Here is a 24,370-nt window from a genome sequence, read left to right on the forward strand (position 1 = left end):
TGCCTGTATTACTGTTGAGAAAACTGAGTTCCAGGTGTCATGACTTCCCCATGGTTACACAGGTAAATTTATTCCTTCAAGTGGACCATGGGCATCAGTTGCTCAGGGATAAGTGTGGGATCTGGGCCTTCAACCCAAGTGTCCTGACTCCCATTACACCATGTTCTTACCTCTCCTGTAGGGAAGGGAAAGAAGGAATTTTGTCCACTCCCATGAACTGGGACTCAGCAAGATAAAGATATAAAATTCTTCCTTACATGGAGACAAGTCAAGAGATAGAATTTTTCATTCATTAATTAATTAATTCATTCGCACACTTATTCATTCATTTGCTCCTTGGAATGGTGTAGGCTGAAAACATATTTGGAGACCAAAAGGGTTTCCACAAATGCATGGATGAAGGATCTGTTCTCCCTTAGAATTTCAACAGATCTGTGTTTTTGTGGGTGGGAGGGTTCTCTCCAGCGATGCAGAAACCAACCCCTCCCAGTGTCACAGTTCAGCAGGCCCTTGGAGATCATCTGGCCATGTAGTCCAAGCCTCTTATTTTTCTGATGAGAAAATAGAAGCCCAGAGCAATTGAATTGCTTGAAGCCTTCCAACCAGTAAACAAGGGAGGCAGGATTTGAATCCAGGTCCTTTGAGTTCCCTGTCTCCTGTTACTGATCCTGATGAAACAGGGAGCAAGACAGTATCAATTTGGGATGGGTCTGTGAAAGTAGTTGAGAGGTTTTTCTCTTGGGGATAGAGAATGAAATCTTCACATTACACCTTCTACTTCTGCTCTGGCCTCTGTACAAGTGCAAATCAATTCAATCTTATCGAATTGGATTCAATTAAATAAATATTTACCAAGTGCCTAAAGTGTGCACTCATCATAGGATCATACATCATTCAGTCAGTCAACAACATTTATCAAGGTCCTACTATGTGTCAGGCACTGTGCTAAGTACTGGGGATATAAAAAGAGCAAAAATCGGTCCATGATATCCAGGAGTTATAGCCTAATGGGAGAGACAACATGCATATATGGAAGTATGGAAATAAATAGAGAAGGAAAGGAGAGAAGCTAGATCTGGACTCAGAAGCCGAGGGTTCAGATTTCTGTGCTTGCTTATCTCTGTGGCTTTCGCCAGATCACTTCCCGTCTCCGGGGCTCAGTTTCCCCATCTGTGGAATGAAAGGGTTGGATACGATGGTTTCTCTTCCAGTGGGGACCTTCTACAAAGTAGTACGTGAATGGCACTGGTCCAACCTGCTTGTTGATGAATGTGTAGCAATCACTTTGTAGGAGGGGAGCTGGGCTCAGTCCTTCTCTGGAACCACCAAGTCCACAGTTCAGCTGGTGATGAGGGGCTGTGAGTCACAGTTGCCATGGCAGACCACTCTTTGCCCTCTGAGCCTGTGCTTGGGATAATAATATAAATGAACCTAAAAGTACTGGCCTTTCTCACCTCCCTCCCTCCAACTCCTTGCCTCTGGTTACTGATTAAGCTGGCCTCACCCTGAAGCACTTCAACTACCTGTAGGGTTAGCCCAGGCTTAGATGTTGGCAGAGGCTATCTGGAAGCACATGGGTTTATCCTTATGGTTTGACATGGACTGAGATGCTAATGGGGCCGGCCTCAATGTGGGGGGTGTAGGTGACTGCCCTCCCCATGAGATTTCACAGAAAGCCAATCTCTGAGTTGGGAGGACCCTTAGAGGCATCTAGTGCAGCCCATACTTAAAGAACAATCTCATCTGCCATACTCCCTGACAACTGGTCACCCAGCCCTTGCTACCTTCTGGGTCAGCCACTTAAAAAAAAATAGCATTTATGTATTTATTTATTTTTTGCCAATTATATGTAAAGACAATTCATAGCCTTCATTTTTACAGGATTTTGAGTTCCAAATTTTTCTCCCTCCCTCCCCTCCCTTCTTCCTAAAATGGCAGGCAATCTGATATAGGTTATCTGAATTGAGGGCAGTCACTTTTAGTCAGTTTTTATTGCTAGAAAGACTTTCTTGGTTTATTTTATTTATTTAATTTTTTTGTTCAGTCATTTTTTGGTCTTGTCTACTCTCTGTGACCCCATCCTTGTGAGAGATGTTAGAGTGGCTTTCCATTTCCTTTTCCAGCTCATTTTACAGGTGAGGAAACTGAGGCAAAGAAAGTGAAGTGACTTGACCAGGGTCACGCAACTAGTAAGTGTCTGAGGCCTGATTTGAATTCTGGAAGATAAGTCTTCCTGACTCCTGGCCCAGTACTCTGTGCACTATGGCGCCCCCTAGCTGCCCACCCTATCCTGGACATCCAGCCTGTAATGGTTTTTTTTCCTCCTCCCCTCATTGCTCTTGGTTTGGCCCTCTGGCCTCAAGTAGAACAAAGCTAGTCTCTCTTCCACAAGACAGGCCTTCAAGTGCTTGAAGGGAGCTACCATCCCCGCACTGCCACCCCCTTCTGAGTCTTTTTTTCCCCACACTAACCACCCTTGATTTCTTCACCCAATCCTCATGGCTTGACCTCGATGTCCTTCACTCTCTGCTTGCCCTCCTCTGCCTCCTCTTCAGAGGGTCCAGGAATCTTCCAATCTCCCTGCATGCCAACCACAAAAGCACACCCTCCCCAACTACTGCCCAGAGCCTGAAAGGTCATTGCCAGGGCCAGAGTTCTGGACAAGTTACTTCCCCTCTAGGGCCTCAGTTTCCCTTCTCTGTAACATGAAAAAGTTGGGCTTGATCTTTGGGACCCCCTTCTGTTCCTCAGTTCTTCTAAAAATTTTATTTTTATTGGCAGGATTTTTTTTACAGTGCTTTCATTTCCCAATATATCCCTTCTCCCACCCAGAGACCCATCCCTTATCAGAAAGAATAAAGAGAAAGAAAGGACATCAAGAAAACCAAGCAGCCAGGGGCAGCGAGGTGTCACAGTGGTTAGAGCACCAGCCCTGGAGTCAGGAGCACCTGAGTTCAAATCTGACCTCAGACCAAACACTTGACACTTAACTAGCTGTGTGACCCTGGGCGAGTCACTTAACCCCAACTGCCTAAAAAGGAAAAAAATATGAAAAAAAAAGAAAACCAAGCAGCCTATCAAGTGTGCCTGACACTGTATGCCCTGTTGTATGCCTCTAGTCCCCCACCTCTTCACAGAGGGGAGGGGGAGTCAGCTCTGAATTCTATGGCTCTGTGACTCTTGAGCAACAGCAGTGCTCCAGACACAAAGGGCTTCAAGATAGACAGAGAGCCTGGGAACTCAGAGACACAGGGTGTTAAACCCTGTATGGAGAGATGAAAACTGCCTTGTACAGATAGGGAAAATTCCAATGACGGGCCCCATGCAAACCACTGTTTCCATAGGCAGGAGGAGAGAAAGAGAACGATGAAAAGAAGGGAGAGGAGGAAGAGAGGGAGAGAGGGAAGGAGGAGGAGGAGGAGGAGGAGGAGGAGAAAGAAGAAGAAGAAGAAGGAGGAGGAGAGGAGGAGGAGGAGGAGGAGAAGGAGGAGGAGGAGGAGGAGGAGGGGAGAGAAGAGGAAGAAGAGAAAGAAGAAGAGGAAGAAGAAGGAAAAGAAAAAGAAGGGAGGAGGAAGAGGAAGAGGAGGAGGAGAAGAAGAAGAAGAGAAAGAAGAAGAGGAAGAAGAGGAAGAAAAAGAGGTAGAGGAGAGAGAGAGGAGAGGCAGAGAGAAGATGGAGAAGAAGAAGAAGAAGAAGATGAGAGATGAGAGGGGAGACGGGAGAGTGTTTGGATAGGAACAGAGACATAGAAAATGAGCAAATGATCAGGAAGACCCTGCCCAAAGGAGTGGAGAATTTGGGGGGCAGGGGCACAGAAAGAGAAGACCAATGTCCCCAAAGATGAATTTTGATGAGTTCTTAGGTTCCCAGCATTTCAGAGGCCACGTTAGGGAGAGTCATAGTTTTGGGCATGAGAGAAGGCCATAGTCCTACTGCCCTTTGCCCTGCTCAGACTCCATCTGGAGTGTTGCATTCAGTTCTGGGAGACACATTTTAGGCAGGATGTGGAGACGTGGTAGAGGATCCATAGTAGGGCAAGCAAGATGGTGGAGGCCTTGACAACAATGCACTGGGCTCATGGGATCATAGATTTCAAGGTGAAAGGCATTTTACGGGTCAGCCAATGCCTCAATGGGCTGTTTTGTTCCCCCACAGATTGGGGATGCTAAGCTCTGAGGAATCACCATCCACTGAGAGGCAGTTCAGAAGTCTTGCTTGGACCCTTGCAATGGGGCTGCTCACTAGCCTTTTTACATTTCACCTTGACTGAGTTCAGCCCTATCAGTGCCAAGTGGCTCCTGCTTTCTTGTGGGTTTTCCCTCTGTGGGTGACTCTTTAGCCCTACTAGTTAGTCTGATGCTGCTGCCTCTGCCCCTGTTACAATTGCTTAGGTAACCCATACCCCACTGCTTGTAGACCTGGGAAGGGCGAAGATGCCAGGTACCTTTTAAGACCTCACAAGGCCTTGTGCCAAAGGAAAGGAGGCACAGCAGGAGGCAGCCCCATCTCAGGCACTGTTTTGTCTGGGAGGCCGTGGACTCACAGGGCAGCCTAATGGAGAGAAGGGTATTCCCCCTACTGACTCTTGGAATTTAAAGAGTCGTCCTTACGCCTCAAGGTCAGAAAGAAGGAGAAACCTGAGAGTCAGGGATTGCATGTTTAGCCCACAGAAAGAGCAAGCAATTAAATGAATCAACATGGCTGATATAAGGAGGGCCTCCTTCCCATGCATCCCCAAGGAGGCATTTATAGCGATTGTTGATATTGATTGACAGAATGTAGGCTCCCTGAGAGCAGAGACTGTCCCCATTTTGTCTTTGTATTTCCAGTGCCTAGCACAAGCCTGGTATATGGCTGGTACTTCATAAATGCTGATGATTTATTGATCCCATGACCCCATGATATGTGCACAGATAAATGTGATAAGAAGTAGACAGCTAGATGATGCCATAGTGCCTACAGCACTGACCTGAGTCAGGAAGACTTATATTCCTGTGTTCAAATTTGGCCTCAGACACACCCTGGCTGTGTTACCCTGGGTAAGTCACTTCACCCTGTTTACCTCAGTTTCCTCATCTGTAAAATGTGCTGGAGAAGGAAATGGCAAACCACTCCAGTATCTTTGCCAAGAAATCCCCAGATGGGGTCATGAAGTGCTGGACATGACTGAAAATAACTGAACAACAAAAGGCACCAAGGAGAGAGTCTAACAAAGTTCTCTAGGACAATTTGGGGAGAGAGAGAGGGAGAGAGAGAGGGGGAGGGGGAGGGGGAGAGAGGAGGGAGAGAGGGAGAGAGGGAGAAGGAGAGGGAGAGAGAGAGGGAGAGGGAGAGAGAGAAGAGAGGGAGAAGAGAGAATGAAAGAAGAGAGAACTTTCTGCTGGGAAACCTCGAAGGTTTCCTGGAGGGAGTGGCAACTGAGCTAAGTCCTTGGTAGAAAATCAGGATTTCAAGGGAAGAAGGTGAACGAATGAATGCATGAATGAATGACCTTATCAGGTGCTTACTATATGCTAAGCACTGTGTTAAGTACTAGGTATATAAATCATAAGAGAGAGCTAGTCTTTATTTTCATAAAGAGAGCTTGGCTGAAGAGTTGATGGAAAAGCTGAGAAATCTCAAGTGTTCCTCAGCCAGACAGATGGCAAGGCCCAGGGCTTCTTGCTGATATAATGTCCTTCAGTGGAAATTCAGATCTCACCATGTGACTCCCCAGGACTCAACTCCAGAGGCTTCCAGTTGCCTCCAGGATGCAATGCAGACATCCCTCATCAGCTCCAGCCTAGCTTTACAGTCTCCCTCTTCCTCCTGCCCCAATTCTTCCGTCCAACCAGATTGGCCTCTCTCCACACTGTTGCAGCTGCCGTCCCCCACGTCTGTAATGCACTCCCTCCTTAGCTCTGCCTCATAGACTTCTTGACTTACTTTAATCTACAGTTCCCGTGCCATCTTCTACACGACACTTTTTCCATTTCCCCTAACTTCTGGTGCCCTCCCTCCCAAACCACCTTGTGTTTGCCTCCTTTGTATTCATTTATATTTAATCCCTTTCTGTCTATACTGCAAATACTTACATGTCTGCTTGTAGCCCCCATTGGCATTAAATCTCCCGGAGAGCAGGGATTGTTTCATTCTGGATACTCATATCCCCGTTGCTTGTTGTCAGTTGATTGGTAGGTGGGATTCCAGACATAGAGATGGGGAAGACGATAAGGTCTAGAGGACCCTAGGAGGCAGCAGCAGTCAGTCAACAAGCTTTTAAAGCACCTGCTATGTACCAGTGTTAAGTGCTAGGGATCCAAAAAAGCAAAAAATTGTCCCTGTTCTCAAAGAGCTCAGGAGACAATATGTAAATAAATACCTAGGAACATACAAGACATATACAGAATATATAAAGGCAAAGCCTGTTGGTCTCCATCTCATCAGAAGGAATAGAGTCAATGACTCTCATCTTACCCAAGCCTTGTGAGCAGTCAAGTAGAAGATGAGGAGGGAGGGCTCTCAAGGCCCAGAGGATGGCTCTCACCAATGCATGAACCTGGCACTGGAACAGTGAGGGCCCTGCCAGATTCCAGCCAAGGCAGGGTTCTCCTGGAGCATCCTGCCCCTTCCTCCCTGGCCACCACTCAGAAGCCTGGAGGGCTGGGATGCCAGAGGTGGAAAGGCCCTTAGCCATCATCTTTCTCCTCTCCCCTCAGTTGGCAGATGTGGAAACTGAGACCTAGAGAGAGAAGAGGCTTGGTCAAGGCCACACAGCTGACTGACTGTGGCAGGATAAGAATGCACTATGTGACTTTCCACAAGGAAGAGGCAGCTGGTGGGGCAGTGGATGGATCGCTGGACCAAGAGTTAAATTTCAACCTGAAGTAAAATCTGGCCTTGTACACATTAGCAGTATGATCCTGACTTGTCTACTATTTGCCTCAGTTTCCTCAACTGTAAAATTGGGAGCATAATATCACCTACCTACCAGGATTGTTGTGAAGATCAAATATTTATAAATAATGTGTATTATTAAAGAGATAATATTCATACAATGTATAATATTATTAAAGAGATAGTATTTGTAAATAAAATGTTTAGCACAGTGCCTGGAACATAGTAGGTATTTCAAATGCCTATTCCATTTCATCACACAAGTGCCTTCCTCTCTCTGGGTTTTACTTTCCTTATGTGGAAAGCAAGGGAGTTTGATTTGAATTGGACTGAACATTGAGCCAAAGAATGTAGAGAAGAGGAGGATGAGGAAGGGTAAAGTCTGGCATCTAAGCTACGATAAAGATATTTAATTTGAAGGAGAGAGGACTTAGGTGGACATGGAAAGCTGCTTTCAAGCATTTAAAGGGTTACCTCATGGAAGGAATAAACATCTTCTGGCCCCAGAGGGCAGAGCCAGGGCCATTGAAGGGATATTGCAAAGAAATGGATTTCAGCTTGTTATCAGGGAACACTTTTCAGCAATGATAGCTGTCCCATAGTAGAATGGGCTGGCTTAGAAGGTAGTGAGTTCCCTGTCACTGGAGGTCTTCAAGCATATGCTTCCCATGCTATAGATTCCAGTTTCAGACAAAAAATTTGACTAGATGACCCAAGGCAGTTTCTAGCTCTGGCAGGTGATAATTTAGTGAAGGCATATTTAATTATTACATCTTGGCTAAGAAGCAGGTGGTTGCAGTGTTGATTTTTTTTGGGAGGGGGTAGAGAAGAAATGACTTGAAATCTTAGGGGCTCTATAATCAAACATCGCAGTCCCACAGATGCTCTTGAGTGATTCCTGGCAACAGCTGGACTTCAGGAATGAGAGCCATCTTCTCAACAAGTACTTATGGAGGACCTACCACGTGCCAAGCAAGCACTGTGTTAGTGCTAAGGACAAAAAGGCAAAATGGAACAGTTCCTGCCTTCAGGATGCTTACCTTCTCTGGGGGTGTACAACTTGTATACTCCTACTTGTTCCCAAGTATAAGGACAAAAATGTGACTTAGATAAATGATTTCATTGGCCCAGAGAACTCCTGGATGAAGAAACTTTTTGCCAATACAAGTCAGTGCCTCCTCTGCAACTTATAATAGAATTGGCTAGAATTCTGAGAAGTTAAGTGATTTACCCAGGGTCACACAATCAGGGTGTCAGAGGCAGGACTCAAACCCAGGTTTTCCTTGCTGCTATACAACACTGTCTCTCATATATAAAATAGAGATAAAATAAATATGAGGTGATTACTTGGGATGTCAGGGGAGACACTGTCAGCCACCTGGAAAGTCCTCAGGTGGGAGGATATACCTGAACTTTCTCAACTCAATTGGAGGCAGTATAAGCGGAGAGTAAGGATGGGAGAGATGGTATGGAGTGGGAGTCAGCAAAGCTTGACAACAGACTGGAGGAAAATGGAGAAGGGAAATCTCGGGGGAATTCTGAGGTGGTGAGCATGGGTGCCTGGGAAAATGGTGGCTCCATCAACCTAAATGGGGACGTTTGGTGTTGGAATGATGCCAAAGTACCATGAGTTCTATCATGTACCCATTGACCATATGGCCTTTTCTCTTTTTCAGGCTGACATATTCTCAGGAGCTCTGTTCATTAAATTGGCTTTGGGGCTTGACCTGTACCTGGCCATCTTTATCCTTCTGGCCATCACAGGCCTTTATACCATCACAGGTGAGATATGGGGAGTAGGAGTAGTAGAAGCCTTGGAATCTGCTGTGTGTGGCCAGCTCTGGGCCAGGCCCTCTGGAGAGACACAGAGGAGTGGGAAGGGGAGGGCACTTTCTGCTCTCAAGGAGTGAGGGCTGGTTGGAAAGACAAAGTCTACATCCATAAAATTATTAGGACCTGATACAAGACAAGGTCTCAGCTGAATATCCTCAAGATGCCCAGGGGCCATGTTCACTATGGGCAGGTAGGGAGGAGGTAACTGGCCTGGGGCAGCTAGCATGAGATATCAAACCTGGATGGGACCAGCCGTGGCCCAGGAGATGAGAGGAATCAGCCAAGTTCACCCAGTGTCAGAAGCAGAATTAGAACCTGGTTCTTCTGACTCCAGCTCCATATACAAATGCCAGGTAGCAATTAGCAAAGATCACAGATAACAATTTATATAGCACTTCAAGGTTTCCAGAGAATTTTACAGTCCTTAGCTTTTTTTTATCTTCACAGCAACCTTGGGATGATTAATTATTAATTAGTGTTAGTAATAATCATATTAATCACATTAACATCTGAGACGTGGAGCTGTTGAAATGTTTGCAGCATGCTTGATATGTGGAATCTCTGTTGAGCCTCACAGGAACTTCACACGGGAGGTCTTATAGGTAGGGAAACTGAGGCTCAGAGAAATGAACTGGTTTGCTCAAGCTCATACAGCTAGCTAGCAAGGATCCCATGTGAGTTTAAAGTCCAAGCCCAGTGCTGTCTCCACGGTACCAGTCCTGGCTCTGTCACTTTCTTTATTTGTAACTAACCCTAACCCTCAGGCTGGGCAACGCTGAATCCCAAAACCCTTGTCAGCAGGCCAGTTAACAAGCATCTATTAAGGGTTTACTAGAGCTGGCAGCCAAGGATCCAAAGAAAGGCAAAAGCAGTGCTTGCCCTCAAGGAGCTCACAGTCTAAGGGGAGGGACAACACACAAAGAAAGAAGGGCATACATGATTTAGCCAGTATAAATGGGAGGGGAAGGCATGAGCAGTTAGGGGGAGCAGGGAAAGCCTGCAGAAAGTGGGATTGGAGCTGAGTCTTGAAGGAAACAAGGAGGTGGAGAGAGGAGGGAGGACATTTCAGGCAGCGGACACAGCCAGTGCAAAGGCACAAAGATGGGAGATAGAGTATTGTGTTTGAGGAATGTCATAAACCAATGTTGCTAGATCACCAAGAGTTTGAAAGGAGTGAGGTGTGAGACTGGAAAGGTAGGAAGGGGCCAGGTTGTGAAGAGGTTTCAATGTCAAACAGAGGATTTTATGTTTGATCTTGGAGACAACAGGGCATCTGGGTTTTACTGAGTAGGAGGGCATGGTCAGACTTTTGTTTTAGGAAAATCACTTTAGTGGCTGAATGGAGGATGGGTTAGAGTGGGGAGAGAGGCAGGCAGACCCACCTGCATCTACTGCAGTAGTGTAGGTATGGCATGGTAAGGGTTTGTGCCAGGGTGGGGGCAGTGTCAAAGGAGAAGGGGATAAATGTGAGAGATGTTGTGAATATAGAAATGACAAGATTTGACAACAGATGAGATATGGGGGAAGAATGAGGATGAGGAGTGAGGATGATGCTGAGGTTGTGAGCATTGGCGACTAGGAGAATGGATGTGCCCTTGACAGTAATGGGGAAGCTTGGATTTGGAGGAAAGAGAATGAGTTCAGTTTGGGACATGTTGAGTTTGAGATGACTGTGGGACATCCAGTTTGAGATATGTAATAGACAGTTGGTGACATGGAGCTCAGGAGAGAGACTAGAACTGGATTTGTAGATCTGGGAAGCATTTGCATAGAGATGATCATTGAGCCCGTGGGCACTGATGACCAAGGGAGATTATATAGTAGGCTAAGAGGATTGCCTGGAGCAGAGCCTTGGGGGTCCCCACTGTTGGTAGGAATGATCTGGGTGAAGATGCAGCAAAGGAGAGGGAGATGGAGCAGTCTCCCAGGTGGAAGGGACCTCAGTGGCCACTGAGTCCAATCTAGACTTGAATTTGATCTCCTCTATGACATCCAACCTTTGCTTAAAGAGTTTCTGTTGGGAGGAGGGGAAGGGAGATTCGCTAAATTCTAAGGCAACATGTGCAACATTTAGTCATACCCTGAGTTTCCTCATCTGGAAAATGAGAAGATTGAGTGGAAAGAATGCTGGATTTGGAGTCAGAGGAAATGAGCCCAAATCCTGACTTTGATTCTTACTAGTTGTGTGACCCTGGACAAGTCACTTGACCTTTCTGGCCCTCAGTTTCCTCACTTGTCAAATATGGGGTTGGGCCAGATGGCCTTAAGGTCCTTTTTTGGCACAAGAATATGATCCTGTATGAGCCCTTTGATTCCATGGAGCTACAAAGGTCCATGATTATCAGACTAATCATATCACTCTGCTGACACATGTGCTCCCTCTTGTGGTCAAGTAGGTAATGTTTGGTTTTGTAGTTATAGTGTGTTCGGCAGGGTGCCAGCAGGCAAGCATGTTGAGGTGAGGGAAGGGCCTTCTAGACTAGGTTCAGTTTCCTTGTTCGCTCCTCCCAGTGGTCTTGCAGCCTCTTCTAGGGAAAGAATAGGGCTCTTTCCCTACAGAAGCAGAAGCTGAGGGATACAGGTGATGGTTTAGAAGGAGAGTGAACTGATCAAAGACTTTGAAGTCATGTAGTCCAGCCCCCAAATTTTACAGAGGAGGAAACTGAGGTGGAAAGGAAGAGATTCACCCAAGGTCATACAGGTAATATCAGAGATGTGATGAGGAAGTGAGGCTTTGAGAGGATAAGTGAATTACCCAAGGTCACTAGGTGGCACATGGCATAATTAGAATTTGAATCTAGGTCCTCTGACTCCAGTCAGGGCTGTCTCCATTGTGCTATGTTGCTTCCAGGTTTTCCCATCAGCGTTTGTTCTGGTGCATTGTTTTTTATCTCTGTTTGGAGTTTTACATAGAGCAGTGTGGCTCTACTGCTTTCAGCTCTTCCCCCATCTTGGCTTTGCCTCCATTCACGTTGTTTCCAATAACAATAATATGTTTTGGGAGAGAGGTCTGGACCTGTGATTTAAAATGGTGTGGGGGACTCCTAATATGGATGGAAACTTCCTTCACCAAAGCAGATGCAGGTGAGACTGGTTTGTGCCTCACACCTTTAAAAAGTTGTCTTGGGCCCTGAGAGGTTAAGTGTTTCACCTACAGTCACACAGCTCATAATAGCAATGACAGCTAACATTTATATTGCCCTTGCTATGTTCCTGACACTGTGTTAAGTGCTTTGCAATTATTATCTCATTTTATCCTCACCACAACCCTGGGAGGGAGGTGGTATTATTATCCACAGTTTACATTAGGGGAAGCTGAGGCAAATAGTGGCTAAGTAATTTGTCCAGGATCACACAGGTAGTGTCTGAGACTGGATTTGAACTCAGGTCTTCCCAACTCCATACTGGGTGCTCTGTCTACTGCACCACCTAGTTGCCTAGCATGTGTCAGAGGTGAGACTTACAGACTACAGCTTCCTTTCTTTCTGTTATGCCACCATAATGATGACTGATTTATATGGCCCTTTAAGGTTTGACAAGTGTTTTCTATACATTATCTCATTTGTGAAATGCATGTAACACTAGCACCACTCCTCCCCCTGCCCAGGGTTGTTCTGAGGATCAAATGAGATACTATTTGTAAAGTGCCTGGTACAGTGCCTGGCACATAGTAAATCATTGTCATCATCATCACCATTACCATTACCATCCTCATCATTACCTGATTCTACTTATTTGTTCATTTCCATTGTCTCTAAACTTGTCCCAAATAGCTCAGGGGACACTGATTTGATCCTCACAACAATCCTATGACGTAGATGCTTTTATTCTCCCCATTTTGCAGACAAAGAGACTGAGGTGAAAAAAATGAAGTGGTCTGTCCAGGATCACACAGCTGGTGTTGATCTGATTCAAATCCAGGTTGCCCTGACTCCAAGCCCAGGGCTCTAGAACAAAGTCCTCTGATGAGGTCTAATTTTGTTTCCTTCTGCTTACCAGGGGGCCTGGCAGCTGTCATTTATACAGACACCTTACAGACTGCGATCATGGTGTTGGGGTGCTGTATCCTGACAGGGATTTGTAAGTGAAGCTAGAGAAGGTTAGGGTGGGGGAGGGAAATCCTGAAAACTCTGGCTATCTCTGAATTGGAATTTGAATGTGGGAACAGATGGGAGGTGGAGTAGGGCAGGGTGGGCTGTGGGACTAGTGATCTTGTGGATTTGATACCTGGGGAGGCTACTTGTCCCACAGGGACACAATGAGAGTGAGTTGGGGGAGAGGGCTGGTTCAGTGTTCCCTTCTCAGAAAAAAACAAGGAAACCCCAGAAGTACACATCCTTTTTAATGCCAAGAAGGAAGATGAGCTCATCTCTTATATATAAAACTGAGTGAATAATTAGTTATCTAGGAACAGAGGACACCTTTTCTCATGATTGAAGTTTGAGTCATCAGGGCTCAGGATGGGACTCATCCAGGGAGCAGCTTAGACGAGGGGTGGGGAATCTGTGGCCTAGAGGCCACATGTTTCCTTTTCATGTTTGGGTGCGGCCTTTTGACTGTATTCAAGTTTTACCAAACAAATCCTTTCATTAAGGAGATTTGTTCTGTGAAGTTTGGATTCAGTCAAGGGCCACACTTGAGGACCTAGAGGGCCACATGTGGCCTTGAGGCTGAAGGTTCCCCACCTCTGGCCTGGATTTGCCTGCTGTCAAAATCTCAGTTGGAAAGGCCTTCCCAAGTCATCTAGTCCAACTGGATCCTGACCAAGGTTCCCCCACCATAGAATAAATGGCCATCCAGGCTTTATTGGAAGAATTCCAACAAGGGAGAAACTCACCAGGATGGTCCGTCTATCTTTTTTTTTTTCCTTAATAATACTTTATTTTTTCCGATTACATGTAAAGATAATTTTCAACTTTCACTTTTACAAGATTTTGAGTTCTAATTTTTTTCCCTTCCTCCCCTCCTCCCTCCTCAAGATGGTATGCAATCTGATATAGGCTATACATGTACAATTATATTAAATATATTTCTACATTAGTCATGTTGTGAAAGAAGAATCATAACAAAAGGGAAAAGCTGTGAGAAAAAACAGAGAAAATAGTGTACTTTGATCTGCATTCAGAATCCACAGTTTTTTCTCTGGATGTGGATAGCATATACCATCTTGAGACTTTTGGAATTGTCTTAGAACACTGTATTGCTGAGAAGAGCTAAGTCTGTCAGAGTGGGTCATCGAACAGTGTTGCTGTTAACTGTGTACAATGTTCTCCTGGTTCTGCTCACTTCACTCAGCATCAGTTCATGTAAGTCTTTTCAGGTTTTTCCGAAATCCATCTGCTCATCATTTCTTATAAAACAATTGTGTTTCATTACATTCATACCACTTTTTTTTTAGCTATTCCCCAATTGATGGGCATCCCCCTCACTTTCCAATTCTTGGCCAGCACTAAAAGAGCGGCTACAAATATTTTTGTACATGTGAGTCCTTTCCCCTTTTTTTATGATTTCTTTGGGGTACAGACATAGTGGTGGTATTGCTGGATCAAAGGGTAATCATAGCTTTATAGCCCTTTGGGCATATTTCCAAATTGCTCTCCAGAATGATTGGACCAGTTCACAACTCCACCAACAGTGCATTAGTGTTCATATTTTGCCACATCTTCTCTAACATTTATCATTTTCTTTTTTTGGTCATATTAGCCAATCTGATAGGTGTGAGGTGGTAGCTCAGAGTTGTTTGAATTTGCATTTCTCTAATCAATAGTGATTTAGAGCATTTTTTCGTATGACTATAGATGACTTTCATTTCTTCATCTGAAAACTGCCTGTTCATATCCTTTGACCATTTGTCAATTGGGGAATGACTTGTATTCTTATAAATTTCCATTCCACTCTTGGACAGTGTTCTAAGTGTTAAAATGTTTTTCTTTAAATCAAGCCTAAATCTGCCTCCCCAACTTACACACGCTGCTCTTGGTTCTGCCTTGGGGCTCCGAGAAGAATAAGTTGAATCCTTCATTCCCCATGATAGCATCACATGTTGTATCCTGCCATGAATTTTATCTTCTGCAGTCTAAACATTGTCATTTCCTTCCACCTGGGCTCAGATGGCATGGTTCTCTAACCCTCTTCCCACTGTGGTTGCTCTCCTCTGGAGGCTTTCCCACTAACCAAGGTCTCTCCTAAATGTGGGCACCCAGAGCTAAGTACATACTCCAGTTGGGGACTGACCAGTCCCTGTCTTTCTTGCTGTAGCTTAAGTTACCTTGTTCCATGGGTGATATGCTTAAACATTTCAATTTGACTTGATTTTATATTCACCCTCAGGCAGTTTCTATGTTCTGAACATTTCTGTGTGTGTCTTTATGTATGTGTGTGTGTGTGTGTGTGTGTGTGTCTGCATGTGTGTGTTCATGTGCACCCAGTCCTAGAGGCAGGGAAAGGGTAAAGAAGTCAGTATGAGTCTGCTTCTGGAGTCCAGCAGGCTAGGGAAACTCCTTTCACTAAGACAGATTGCAGTGCTATCTATGATCCAGTCAATAAGACCTAAGGAATTCACTAGAAGTGAGGTTACTTGACTTGCCGAAGGCCACACAGCTAGTAAGGATTTGAGGTGGGTTTTGAACTCAGGTTTTCCTCACTGTCCTCTCTGCTATGCTGAGGAGGGGTATTTAAAAATGATAAATATCTTCATATGTCTATGGGGCTTTACAGTGAACAAACTGGCTTTTGTCAGATGCTCAATGAAACATTTATTGAATGAATGACTAATTTGATTTGGTTCTCACAGGAGGCCTAAGTTTTGGGCAGGGAAGGGATCATTAGGCCCCTCTTCCAGATGAGTCTTGCCTAGGATCACCCAGGGAGTTTGTGGTAGAGAGAGAGGCCTCCTGACCTTCATGTAGTCTGATGTTTCTCCTCTCCTCGCCAGAGACCTACAAAACTTTGAATGCCAGAGATGCAAGGGGACTTAAAAGGGAATTTAGTTGAATTCCCCCTCATTTTATGGATGGGGAAACTGATCCCCAGTGAGGGCATCAACTTGCCCATCCAGCACTGGAGCTCAGGTTTCCCATCACTTTGCCTATTAGCTGTGTTTCTGCCCAGGCTCCCTTTCCTCTTGGGTATTCCTTGGACACTAGTGGATTGCCATGGGTGGGGGCTGAGTGCTCAACAGCATCTGTGATGTTTTTATTTTAAAGCCTTTAATGAAGTCGGGGGTTATGATGCGTTCATGGAGAAGTACATGAAAGCCATTCCAAGCATAATTTCTGATGGGAACATCACTGCTGACCCTGAGTGCTACACTCCGAGGGCAGATTCTTTTCATCTGTTCCGTGATCCCATAACTGGGGACCTCCCATGGCCAGGACTTATCTTTGGCCTTGCCATCCTTGCCCTGTGGTACTGGTGCACGGATCAGGTAAGAGACTCCAATGAGTGAACGTGTGTGTGTGTGTGTGTGTGTGTGTGTGTGTGTATGTGGATGAGTGTGTGAACATCAGTGTATGTGCATGTGTACATGTGTGTGTCAGTGTATGTATGGGTGAATGTGTGCCTGTGTACATTTGCGGGTGAGTGTGAAGGTGTGTGAGCATGAGTGTGTGCATGTGTGTACACATGTGCACACATGTTCATTTTGTGAATGTATGACTGTGCATGTGTGTGCCTGTGCACATATGTGTGCATGAATGTGTGTGAGTATGAATGTGTATGTGCACGTGTCTGTGTGTGTGTGTATTTCCATGTTGCCCACCCAATGGGTCCATTGGGGATCTCTAAGCATGCTTGGCACTGCACCCTTTCCCAAGGGTCCTGCAATGGCCCTGATATACATGAGGGAAAGCCAGTGGTTCTGTCCTGCTTTCTTTCCATGGTGGACAATAGTAGGACCACAAGATTTAGGTCTGGAAGAGATATTGAGACCATAGAGTCCAGCCCCCTCCTTTTACAGATAAGGAAGTTGAGGTGAGCAGGGTGATACAATTTGACTAGGGTTACATAGCAAGTGGCTAAGGCAGAATTTGAACCCAGCTCTTCCTGACTCCAAGTCCAGTGCCCCACCCCCTTGAAGCCAGTTCTTCCTGACTCAGAGGCTGGCTCTTCATCATGTCTCTCACCATTGTCCTCATTCTACTAAAGTGGATATCCTGTTAGTCTTGTTTTTTTTTTAATAAAAAAGAAAATAATTCAATTTTTTACAGCATTCAGTTGCAGTGTTATTTCAATTGCTTATTAATTTTTATTGAAAATGTCAAGTTTGTAACAGGAAAACCACATCATGAAAAGAATAGAGACTCAGCTAAGGGGCAGCATGATATAATCTAGTAGTCCTCAAACTTCTTGGTCTCTGGACCCGATCGTAGTTTAAAAAATTTATTCAGCACCTTCCAGACCCTTTTTTAAAAAAAACTTGGGTTATATCTATTACCATTTACCATATTCAGAATTAAAACATCTTAGTATTATTATAAAAATAGTTTTGACCCCAAAGACCCCCCTGAAAAGGGTCTCAGGGATATCCAGGGGCTCCCAGACCACACATTGAGAACTACTGGTTTAATAAAGAGGATCCTGGGTTTGGAGTCAGGAAGACCACAGTTCAATCCTGCTTCAGACGTTCCTGACCTGGGTGACCCTGTGCAAGTCACTTCATGTCCCTGGGCCCCTGGACAATGAGGGAGTTCTGAGGCTCCTTCCAGCTCTGGAGCTAGATTCCTAAGGCCTCAGGGAACTGATCTGAGCAGCAATTAATCAACAGGCATTGTTTTATCTGAGGCAGGTCCCGGAGTTGGAAATAAACCAGTCCTGCCCTCAGGGCGGTTACATTCTGAGATAGATAGTATGCATCTATGTGGGTACCTGCATAACCTATACAGTTAGTCAGCAAGAATTTGCTAAGTGATGCCTACCTCGAATTCCTGTCCTGAGTTTCTTTCTCCCCACCCCAGACCTTCCTCCACTCAACTGTGAAGCTGATGTTCCTAAAGTACAGGTCTGAGCACGTCAGTAACCTTCTGTGTCTCCCCATGACCTCCAGGATCAAACGTGAGGTCCTCTGTTTGGCACTCAAGACCCTTCATAACCTGTCCTCTGCCCACAACTTTCTAGCCTTCATATGCCTCGCACTCCCCTTGTCCACGTACTCTTTGATCTTTAACAAGCCCCTCCATCTCCCAGCAGCAGGCATTTTTCCTGCCCATGCCCCCTGCCTTCCCCCTCATCTCCACCTCCTGCCTTCCCTGGCTTCCTTCCACTTCCTGCTAAAATCCCAACTTTTACAAGAGGCCTTTCTGTCTCTCTCTTAGGGCAATGCCTTCCCTTTGGGGATTCTTTCCCGTTTTCCCATTCTTATCTTCCTTGTTACTCACATGTTGTTTCAGTAACTCCTTGAGAACAAGATTTCTTTGTATCCTTAATGCTTAATGCTTATTGACTAGACTTGACCCCTATGGATATGTAACAGAGTTAGCCTGGTATAGTAAATAGCCAGTCTGACCTTGGGAAGGTCGACACTCAAATGCCAACACTGTCATGGACTGGGCACCTTTCAGGGTTCCAGGCAAGGGACAGAGCTGTGTTGGCAAAAGGGGGTTCCCTATGCCAATTCCTACTTTGTGCCAGGCACAGTGCTAGGAACCAGGGCTACAAAGACTAAGAAACTGAAACATGCCCTGCCTATAAGAAGCTTCCGTTCTTTTTAAAAAATTTTTCTTTTTAAAATTAGTTTATTCTAAATTATCAACAATCACTTCCATAAGCTTTTGTTTAGAATTTTTCTCCTCCTCCTTCCCCCTCCCTCCCCAAGATGGTGCACAATGTGATATAGGCTCTACATATACATTCCTATTAAACATGTTTTCACATTAGTCATGTTGTAAGGAAGAATTAGAACCAATAGGAGGAACCACCAGAAAGAGGAAACAAAACAAAACAGAAGGAAAAAAAGAGCAAATAGTATGCTTTGATCTGCATTCAAATTCCATAGTTCTTTCTCTGGATGTGGATATCATTTTCCATCATAAGACTTTTTGGGGATGTCTTAGACTCTTGCATTGCTGAGAAGGGCTAAGTCTATCAAAGTTAGTCATGGCACAAAATGGCTGTTTCTGTGTATGATGTTCTACTGGTTCTGCTTACTTCGCTCAGCATTGGTCCATACAAGTCTTTCCAGGTTTTTCTGAAGTCTGCCTGTTCATCATTTCTTATAGTACAATAGTATTCCATTACATTCATATATCACAATTTGTTCAGCCATTCCCGAATTGATAGGCATCCCCTCAGTTTCCAATTCTTGGCCACCACAAAAAGAGCTGCTATAAATATTTTTGCACATGTGCATCCTTTCCCCATTTTTATAACCTCTTTGGGATATAGCCCTAGAAGTAAGAAGCTTCTATTCTTAATGGGAGAGACACGTACAGATGTATGGATTCACAAGACAGGTACAAGATAGTTATCAGTGTTTGCTTCTGGGTCAAGTGGCCAGAAATGTAAGGGTGATGAGCAGCCATGGAGGGGATGAAAGAAGCACCTGGTGGGAATTCTTCTTTGTTCTGAGCTCAATCATTTTTTCTCTGCTGTTGAGAGACTGTCAGCCTACCTCCCTCTCAATTAAAGGTCTCAAGGGTTCCAGTTGTGGAGGTGGCAGGAGTGGTGGGGCTGGAGGTCCCTAGCCTGTGCCTTTCATTCTCTGGGTTTTCCTGGCAGGTCATTGTGCAGAGGTGCCTCTCAGGCAAGAACATGTCCCACGTGAAGGCTGGCTGCATAATGTGTGGTTATCTGAAGCTGCTGCCCATGTTTCTTATCGTGATGCCTGGCATGATCAGTCGGATTCTTTACACAGGTACCTACCTTCTGCTGCACCAGGCCCACCTGCATGGAATCCTGGCCCCTTCTTAGCAGCTTCTTCTATCCTCTTCTTTCTTGCCTTGGCTCCTGTGTGAGTCTGACCTAGTCCCAGACTTGGGCTTTCTTTGCCTTGTCAAGAACCTGGACTGTTTCTGTCCCTCCTTTCTAACTCATCATTTGTCAACTCCCCCTACTGGAAATGACCTACTTATAGGGGGATGTGACACATGCCCAAGATAAGTCAGATGCAGGGGAAGGGGTATTTGGTGGGGGCCCAGGGAGAAGGAAGCAAGCCAGAGCTCTCTGAGAAGTTCCAGGAGGGAGTGATCACTTGGAAGTGGGAGGGAAGGGGTCAAAGGAGTCTGTCTGCTCAGAGGGACTGGCATCTGTGGCAGGCATGGAATCCAATGCAGTCCAGCTTTAGCCAACAAACTAGTGGTTTTTGGAAATACTTATTGCTCTCTTTTGTTTTCATAGAAAATTGAATTTTCTATTATATCCCTTCTTCTGTGCCATAAAAGGACATGATAATTCATGTGAACCCAAGATCTTGAGATCACAAAGATTAATAGGTCTCTGTCCTCAAGGGGAGACTAGACTAGACCAATGAATCAACAAACATTTATTAATCACTTGTTGTGTGCCAGGCTTAGTTCTGGGTGCCAGGGATACAAGGACACAAATGAATCAGCCCTGTTCCTCAAGCCACTTACATTCTGCTGGGAGCCACAGAACATACACAGATGTGTATATGCAACATTGCACAGTTTTAGTAAGGAGTGAGTATTAACACCTGTGCAGAGGAGGAAACCAGAGGTGTGGAAACCAAGGATTTTGTGAAATGGAGGTGATGGCATTTTAGGAGTGGGAATACGCTGTGCAGAGTCACAGAGGTGGGACATGGGAAGGTTGTGTAGAGGAAATAAGCTAGCCAGCCAATTTGACAAGGACAGAGAGAGTGAATGAAGGGGAATACGATGAGATAGGATTAGGAAGACGGGTGGGAGCCAGATTGTGGAAGATTCTAAAGGAAGAGGCAGCACTTCAACAGATGGAAATGACAGGGGTGGGATGGACACTTCAGGGGATATAGAGGAGGAAAGGAGGGGAGACCCCCCCATTAGATCACAATCTCCTTGAGGCCAGGGACTTTGTAATTTTTCTTCCTTGCATCTCTAGTCCCTTGCATGTAGCAATGTTTGTTGAGTTGAGTTCCTGCATTGCAACTCTCAGGAGAAATGAGACAATTGTCCCCACAGCACAGAGGTGTAGGACACCTCCTCCAGTTCCACCTTCAAGCCTTCCCCTCCCTCTGCCCCTGCCCAGGAGCTCTATTTGCCCTCATCCAGGGTTTGGGATGGGGCTGGAGCAAGAGGACGTAGGAATATGGGTGGCTGGATCTTTGAGGAAATCTTGGGAGATTATGGGGGTCTGGGGATGCCAGGCAAAGAGTTTATTGGACATTGGACTGGAGAACCAAGGCTGGTTTCTGAGTAGGGGAGCTATCTGATGACAAGAGGCATCTGAGGAGGTCCCAATTTCAAGTCCTCACCTGCCACGCTCCTTCTTTTTCCAGATAAGGTGGCCTGTGTCATTCCCTCAGAGTGTGAACGCCATTGTGGGACCAAAGTGGGTTGTACCAACATTGCCTTCCCAACCCTGGTGGTGGAACTCATGCCAAATGGTGAGGACCCAGCTCGGCCAGCAAGTGGCAAGGGGATCTTGGAAAGGAAGGGACTGTCGGAGGGACGGAATCCGCAGGAATTTTTAATGGGGGTGTTTGCATTTTGTCAGGGCCACCAGGGTGAAGGATCTAGAGTCTGGACATCAAAGGGACATCAGAGACCATCTTGTTCTAGATCACAGATTTGGAGCCGGAGGGTCCATCACCAGTTATCTAGTCCCATTACCTCATTTTATAGATGAGGGAACAAGGACCAGAATCTGAGTGGCTTGCCTAAGGTCACATAGAGAGCAAGAAGACTCATGGGGTCAATGCTTCAGAGTTGGAAGGAGCCTCAATGACAGTCTGGTCCAATGCATACAGGGATGCCCAGTGTCAAAAGGTCATTCCACATCTGCTTGAATACCTCCAAGGAGGATGAGCTCACTACCTTGACAGGCAGCCCTGTCATTTTAGGGTAGCTCTCTTGGGTCTCATGTTTTTCCTGACATCAAACCTGAATTGGCTTCTATGCCACTTCCTGCCTCTGTTCCCTGGGGCCAAACACAAGAAATGTGACCCCTCCTCCACATGAAGCCCTTCAGATGCTTGTACACAACTTTCATATCTCCACCAGATTCTTTCCTTCTCCAGGCTAAACACTCCCAGTTCCTTCAACTGATCCTTCTTTAATAGGGTCTGAAGGCCCTTCCCCAGCCTAGCTTATTCATATCCTTTAACTGTGTCACCCAGAGCTGAACAGAATACTTCAGATGAGGTCTGACCAGGGTAGAGGACAGTGGGGCTGTCACCTCTCTGTTCCTGGAAACTTGGTCATTCTGAGTGAAAACAAGATCCCATTACTTTTTCCCTTTCCTTTTTTGGTTTCTGCATCACTCTGCTGATTCATACTGAGCTTGCAGTCCCCTAAGATCCTGAGATCTTCTTCAGACATATTGCTATTTAACCATGCCTCTCCCATCTTGTGCTTGTTTACACTCAAGGAAGGCTTAGGATAGGGAAAGGACTTAGTTAGGGTGATACAGGGAATTACTGACTCCACACACTGGGCTGGCACATTCTTCCTTGGCTTGTAAGGGAAGAGTGTGGAGTTTTCCCACATAGATCGAACTACAAAACCTTGGAGAAAACGTAATCCTACAACTAGAGGTAATCATTAACCACCTCAGAGACTGGGGCTGCCTGTTGATTAAGCTCCACAATTAAGAAAAAGGTTGAAGTGGCTGTTTGGATCCCAGCTGGGGCTGTGGTGACCTGCCTGTAGGACAGTGCTGCCCATTGGCTGAGGATGTGGGTGATGGTGTCTGAATGAGTACCTCGATGGCTACCAGAATGTTTTGGTATGAGGCAGTGGAGCAACAGTAGGCAGTAGGAAGAACACTGGTGTTGGAGTCAAGTCCTTACTTATCTATGTGACCTTGGGCGAGGTCCTTCCCATCTTTGGGCCTCAGTTTTCTTGTCTGTAAAATGTAGGGTCTTGGCCTTAGTGGTCTCTTCTATTATCCAATGAGGCTGATGTTGTCAGTGATGGGAGAGGGGAGGACCATGGGGGAGGGGAGAAGTACACCCCTGGTGGGCACCCTCTGAAGTTTCTTACCCTGGAGAAAAGTGCCTGGGCTAGGGTTACAACTACCTACAAGATCACATAGTGATAGAATGTCACAGCTAAGATTTAAAAACAAGATCTCTGATTCTAGATCCAAGGCTCTTTCCATGTAGTGTGGGTCAACCTAAATTGATGCAAGATATTAAACCTCCTCTTTCTCCTCTCCCCCAATCTCTCCTTCCCCACATCACAGTGAAAGAATAGTAACTAATAATCTCTCCTGCTGACCTCACAAAGCTTTCTCAAGTGCCCTGGGTCCCTTACATTGGCTGAAGCATCATGAGTGGCTATTCCACACTTGTGGGTGACTTGGATCTATAACCTGATTTTAACTTCATTACATCCTCCTAAGGTGGGCAGGGCAAGTTCTACCATCTCTATTTTTACAGATGAGGAAACTGAGGCCCTCAAAGGCATAGTGACTATTTGAGTGGCCCCAAAGTGAAAGAAGCTGCCTTGGGAGTCCATGCTGGAATGATTTCAAGTGAAGGTGGCCATTGTTGTGAGGCAGTGGGAAAGCCACAGAGCTGGGAGTAAGGAAGAGTGGTGGTGTGGTATAGAGATTAGAGCTCTGATCCCTGTATGATCTCTTAGACAAACCATTGCCCTTTCCATGTCACTTACACAGGGGCAGAGCCCTAGCTTTCCTCCAGGTCTCCTGGCTCCCAGTAGAGTTGTATTTCTGCCAAACCTGCTTGTGACCCGTTGGTTGAGGCATGATACAAAGATATCCTCTTCTAGTAGTACTACAAACATGACTGTTCATCAGAAAGCCTGTTGAGCAGCTACTGTGTTGAGGAATGCCATAAAGTATACAGGGGACTTGCCTTCAAGGTACTTGCAGTCTCATTGGGGGACAAGGGTCATATAGATAAATTTTCTCCCATTAGACTGTAAGCTCACTGAGGGAGATACTTTGCTGTATTCACTGTTCAGTACCAAGCACAAAGTCATAGAATCCTAGAACATAGACTGACAGAGTTGAGAGGGTCCTTATAACATGGAATGCCAAAGCTGGGTTTGTTCTTAGAGTAAGGAAGGGCTTTAGAACAGGGAATGTCAGAGCTGGGAGAGGCCTTAGAGCTGGGAGAGATCTCTAACAGATTGTTAGATCTCAGAGGGACCTTAGAACATAGGAAGTTGGATTTGGGAGGGAAATTAGATCATAAAATGTTGATTCTGGGAGAGACATCAGACCATGATACATTTAGAAGGGACTTTAGACATCAGATGGTCTGATGATACAAATGAAGAAACTGAGACCCAGACAGAAGAAGATGTTTTTCTCAAGAGCAGTCAGTCCACAATTTATTTATTTATTATTCAGTGAAGTAGTTGCTAAGAGAAGACCAGAAGCCAGATACCTTGGGCACTTGTGGTGGTGATGTAGTTGGAGAACAATGAAAGCTGGATTCTGTCATCTAAAGGCCCAGGAACTGCCCCAGGTCAGAGCACAAAGCTTACAAGGCCATATCTTTGGACAGCTACAGGAACAGCCATCAACATGGTGGGGTAGG

General features: G+C 45.5%; 1 protein-coding gene across 1 annotated transcript in view; it reads left to right on the forward strand.

The window, feature by feature from the left end:
* Nucleotides 1-24,370, forward strand: part of LOC110215343 (sodium/glucose cotransporter 1-like) — a 61,756-nt gene that overhangs the window by 23,013 nt on the left and 14,373 nt on the right. The window contains exons 6-10 of the mRNA XM_020996715.2: nucleotides 8,553-8,658; nucleotides 12,709-12,789; nucleotides 15,915-16,135; nucleotides 19,423-19,558; nucleotides 21,140-21,247. Coding sequence (XP_020852374.1) covers nucleotides 8,553-8,658; nucleotides 12,709-12,789; nucleotides 15,915-16,135; nucleotides 19,423-19,558; nucleotides 21,140-21,247 — 652 coding nt within the window. The remainder of the gene's footprint in view (nucleotides 1-8,552; nucleotides 8,659-12,708; nucleotides 12,790-15,914; nucleotides 16,136-19,422; nucleotides 19,559-21,139; nucleotides 21,248-24,370) is intronic.

Source organism: Phascolarctos cinereus, unplaced genomic scaffold (assembly GCF_003287225.1).
Source record: "Phascolarctos cinereus isolate Bilbo 61053 unplaced genomic scaffold, phaCin_HiC Scaffold_4;HRSCAF=312, whole genome shotgun sequence".
Lineage (NCBI taxonomy): Eukaryota > Metazoa > Chordata > Mammalia > Diprotodontia > Phascolarctidae > Phascolarctos > Phascolarctos cinereus.